The following is a 5668-nucleotide window of genomic DNA, read 5'->3' on the forward strand; positions in this document are numbered from 1 at the left end:
ATAAATAGGTATATTCATGTTTTTGTGTGATGCTTTAGGAACAAACCAAACAACAAATGAGTAAGTAAAAACTATATAGCTAATTTTAATAAAAACTAATTTATTTGATATAACTAGTGGTTTGAGATAAATAATAATTTTTAATTCTATACGTATAATAAATAATTGTAATAACGTCTCAATATCAGATAGTCTACTATTTAACTAGTGGTCGTCCGAGTTATTAACACGTCAACAAATGACCTCTTTTTAAAATGTTGGCACCGGCGCCGGTTCAAGTGTCTGACTCGCAGTCGAGACTCGAGACTTCATCGTATTTCATTGATACCAGCTTTTAACCAGCTATCTGTTTTCCAAGTGTACGACTAACCGCCTATCCGATATCTTCTCCATACGAAAACATTTCATTTTCCAGTCTAGACAAAAAAAAAATAGAAACTAGAAAAAAATTACAATTTATAAAATTATATACTTACCTAATTGAGATATATATAATAAACTATGTTTTTATGCACAAATTATCACTATTATTGTACAAGTTGTATAAATATAATTAAGTTTTCAAAAGGTTCTGCTGGAAAATATGTACTCGTTTTTATCCATTGTTTTATTTATTTACTTTATTACCATGAATGTTGGTTGAGTATATTTATTGCATTACCGCCAGACAAGGGAACATTGGCTCCTCGCCAACTTTCAGATTTCTCTCAAATATTTACATATTTAATTTTACGACCTTTACTGGCTAATTTTGTGGAATATGTTTATTTTAATTGCTTTACATGTTTGAAGCACTTTTGTCACAAGTTTTTTTTCTATATATTATACATTTATATTGATGAAGATAATTCCATAATGTGAAACAAAAAATATTCATTTTATTTTCACTTATTCAATTATTCCTGATAAAAAACGTTGTAAATTAAATTAAGACACAGGCATTATGACAGCGTATTCCTAATTTTCTGCACCAGGCATGGCTGGCTGGAGGCAATGCCTGCAACGAACTAAAATGACACTGAAACGTTATGAAAGTCCAAACAAACCTGTCAGAGTTAAATCCTAAATAGAATGAACGACGGCGAAAAATTAAAACTTACAATACAAAATGAAAAAACTAACAAATTATTTTATAACTTAATTTAAAAAATTCATTATTAACTTTACCCTTAATAAGTTAGCCCTCTTATATAATGCCCTTCCCTATATAATGATCTATTTCTATACAGTAATAGTATAGAAATAGATCATTATATAGGGAAAATTAAATATACTTTATGTCAATAGCAAGTATTAAGTTAAAATCTAAACACTGAGTGCGGACTTTCTAATGAACATTCAACAATGATAGTTTTGTACACAGTAGTTCTGTGGTCGAGTGCATTAGTATGTCAAAGAACCTACCGCTGGTCTCCAAGTGTGACAAAAAAGTGACGAGTTCGGTATAATAGCGCATAGTATGATTGCGGCGGTGACCTGACGTCCTTGCGCTGACACCGGCACTGCTAGCAAGAGTTATCGTTGTATATGTTTTGATAATTGTTTGAAATTCAATTATTCTTTACCCGTTTATCTTATCGTAATAAATTATGTTTGTGTGTGTGCATTGCATTTTAAGCTTCGATAACGTGACAACACAAAATGAGAACGTTCTTATTTCCGCCTTGCAGCTTAATCAGGTGTTATATGAAACCTATATATTTTCTTCAATATAAATTTGAATTAAATAGTGTATTTTTATTAAATTGTTTTAAGTTATCAGTAAAATATTTAGAAGGCAAAATAATAATAACTGTGTCTCTTTTACTAACTACACAGAAAAATGAAATGTTTATAAATATAAGTTATTATTTATATATTATATATATAAGTGTTTATGAATAAAAAAATTAGGGTATCGTGTAAAAATATACGCATGCACGTTGCACGCATATATAATTATGCAAACTATATTTCAGTCAAACATTTTATATTTGTCTACATAAAGTATCATTGTTTTCTGTATTGCTACTGTTACGTAGACCACTTCAAATTCAGAAATGAGATGTCCCGTCCGAGCATACGGTCGGCGTAGAGGTCGCGCGGGCGTGGCGGGCGGCGCAAGGGCGCTGCAGGCGCCCCCGTGCCCTTGCGGAGCCAGACGGTGCATGCACCCTGCACCGAGACCGAGCTTAGGGCTGCTTCTTGCAATGCTCCATTATAATATTATTTTATGATTAAAATCTGTATTTATATATAACATAGGTATGGACATATATGTATACTAATTGTACCTTTTATACACGTAGTAGTGTATGGTATTATTAGTAATTATTTTCATATTTTCCTAATTTTAACAGATATCCGCTGTCTTTTTTATTTATTTTATGAATAACCTTTTCTATAATTATAACGTTGTTCAATTATGATTACGATTTACTAAACTTTCCACTCACTAGGAGCAACCCTGAATGTAATACTTTAAGGTTTGTTTTTATTCTATTTCATTTGCAACGGTAACATGGTAAATGAATTAAATCGAAATTCAAAATGTTCTTAGAATGGTTCTATTAATGGATAAGAGTGAAATACAGTAGGAAATATTTATATTTAATCTTTTCAAAATGTCCAAAGGAACGAAATAGTAATCTATGTATGTCCGAAATTTTGTTGTAGTTCAATGCTATATTATGACTTGTATCTATCTTGTGAAATAAAAAATAAAAAAGCTTAACTTATATTAAATGTTTGTAAGTTGGGTAGAAAGATGAGAATAGTAAGTTAATATAAGCTCCATTCTGTTTAACCCTCAAAATGCATAAATATATGTATATTTTGGTCATTGTAAGTGGTCACGGGTTGTGGGTGCAATGTACCATCTTTATGCAACAATTGTCTGTATAACTAATGGTACTGTGCTTTAAGACCTTCATAAAAGTTGAATTTCCAATTCATGTCTGACAGTCCGGATAAATTTATCGTTTTGTACGTTTTCGGTCGAGTGCGATTCGTCATGTGTTATTCAAAAATTGGACATATAAGTTTTAAAAAAATCCTTACAATATGTACACATAATGCTTATTCCTATGTAGGTATTTTTATATTATCATGCAAATCTATTTATTGTAGAGAATGTGGAGATCAATAAAAAACATAAAAGTTCTGTGATATAACATACATATGTATGCTATATCATAAAACCTATGTATTATAGTTATTAACTTAATATTTATAAAAATAAAAAAAATAAAAATATTGACAAATAATCACTTTACAATCCGCACGGACCCGAAATTTTTGGTTATGATATTGAATAGTGGTCATGTGTGAAACATAACACGTCCTGCAAACTGATGTCAACGGCACCTTGAACCTCTTCACAAATTTAATTCACAATAAGTAACAACACTTGTATGCGCCCGCGCACAATACCTATTCAGATTTATTGAGGAGCGCTGAATCGGTAATCGGCTATCCGCGCGGTCGCTCACCCTACATTATAAATGCTTTATAAGGACACCTCAAAGAAGACAAGTGATTTTAAAAATATTTTTTGTTTTCACTATATATGTCACGAAAAAATTCCATAAGCGGGCATGAAATGGACGAACCTTTAATAAATATAGCAACGTACGTAAAATTATTACCTGCATCATCGTTTATAACCTATTAAGGTTCATATTTTAAAGAAATACTTGTTTATTGTACGAGTATATAGATATTGAGTATAGTATCAAAAGCTTCACAGTTTTTCAAGCATTTTAGGAAAATGAAATAAAATGAAAAACAAAGTAAATGCAGAACTTTAATATAAATTTAATAATATCATATAGATATGACATTTAATTTGATGTGTTGAGATTGTCATTCTCTTATTGATTTTGTATATGATGGAATTCATCAATTATTTGCTTAATTAGTTTAATGACTTGACGTAACAATTTTATTATTTTCTTTATATTTATGCCTAAATCTATGTTTGTATTTTCGTTGATAACTGTTGCGAGACCTTTGAAAACGATATTATCTCCTTCCTTTTGAATGCTTAAACCAGTTTTATCGTAATTGTTAGCGGAAAACAAGTAATTCAAAACATTTTCAATTTCTTTCAAATAATCTTTTAGAAAAGAACCTGAAATATATTGACATACACAATTTTAAAAGAACATTATATATTGGAAATAGATAATAAGAATAATATTATCAATATAAGAGTATAAGACTACATGACAATAAACATTAAGGCCTTACCACTTTCATTATCCAAGAAAAGTTTATCTTTGGACCCACTTATGGGCAGATCATTATTTTGGCTGACCACCTTGATCTTTGAAGCTCCTAGCTCCCTCACAACTAGAGCCTCCACTACGAACAAAACAACAACTACTTTATACAACATTGTGAAGTATTGACAGAAAACAAATAACTGCAACCTTTTATATCTATTATTAGGAATTTAGAAACGATAATAATTTATTGTGCTATGAGAAATATGTACTAAAACTTATTTTATTATTAATATTTTTATTTTCATAATATATAAGCATACCTACAGAATACCTACAATTTTTATTTATCTAAGCATTTTTTAAATACCTGAGATAAAAAAATGTGTTATAAACGACCGCGCGTTTTAAATATTGTTTTTTTTTTTTTTTTTTTTTTTTTTTTTTTCGGACTTGACTTTAATGCTGTTAGCCTTACTGGCCTTTACAGCGACACCGGGTGGGTAGGGAAGAGGGTACTCTGTCCCTGAAAATATGCAGGCACTGTGTGGCTGCCTGTGGGGAGTGCCGACGACGCAAGGGCGCCCCCTGCGGGGCTCGAACCTCGGCTTGCGGTCGTCGAGCGGGCTGGGAGTTTCCCTATTCTAAGCAAAGCCGGCCGCGACACAGAAGCCGCGACCGGGGGATAAAATTAGACTAATCTAAGGGAGCTAACGGTCCCTAACCGCTGGACCCGACGGCGCCGAGGCGCCGCCGGGCCGTGAGATAAGCTAGACTACGTCGTCGATTCCGGCGACGACGGTGTGTGTGTCGTGCGTGTGTAGTGTGTTTCCTACCTACGTACGGGCCGTTTGCTACGGTAATGGCGTCATCGGGGTCTAAGAGGACGCTACGCGGGCGTCTACGAATCGCGTGAGGCGTGTAATTACACGCCTCAGCGACGAGGGGGTTCGCGTGCGAGCCTGCGCGCTCAAAGTAGCGCTTCGCTAAGCGTTTGCAGTGCTCGTGAATCGATTCCAGTTCAAAATCTCTATGTAGGTCGACATTACGCACGTACCAGGGGGAACCTGATGCGATGCGCAGGAATTTATTTTGCACTTTTTGCAAGGGAGCAAGCTTGGTGTGCGCGAACGCAACGCAAGCGTAAGTAAGGACAGGTCTAATACAAGCTTTGTATAGTGTCAGCTTATTTCTAAGTGACATTTTACTATTCTTGTTTATGAGATAATATAATCTATTGAGAATGTACTTTGCTTTATTGCAGACTTTTGTAATGTGGGGTTTGAAAGTTAATCTAGAGTCTAGAGTGACACCTAGATATTTGACCTGTTTTTCCCAGGGAATGGGTTTGTCTAAGAGATGGATGGTAGAGACTCTTATATTTTTATTGAGAGGGAAGAGTATTGCTTTACTCTTCTCGGGATTGACTTCGATTCTCCATTGGCGGAACCACTCACCGAGTG

At 33.6% G+C, this 5668-nt stretch overlaps 1 protein-coding gene across 1 annotated transcript; it reads right to left on the minus strand.

Moving 5' to 3' along the window:
• Positions 1-3771: 3771 nt before the first annotated feature.
• On the minus strand, positions 3772-4395 carry LOC146537672 (uncharacterized). The gene is made up of 2 exons (XM_085187837.1): positions 4231-4395; positions 3772-4111 (listed from the first exon to the last, which is right to left on the minus strand). Exons 1-2 carry the CDS (start codon positions 4376-4378, stop codon positions 3852-3854), a joined length of 408 nt encoding a protein of 135 aa, XP_085043963.1. The 5' UTR covers positions 4379-4395; the 3' UTR covers positions 3772-3851.
• Between the last annotated feature and the right edge of the window lie 1273 nt (positions 4396-5668).

Source organism: Heliconius melpomene, chromosome 7 (assembly GCF_056956725.1).
Source record: "Heliconius melpomene rosina isolate 202511_hmr_F chromosome 7, ASM5695672v1, whole genome shotgun sequence".
NCBI lineage: Eukaryota > Metazoa > Arthropoda > Insecta > Lepidoptera > Nymphalidae > Heliconius > Heliconius melpomene.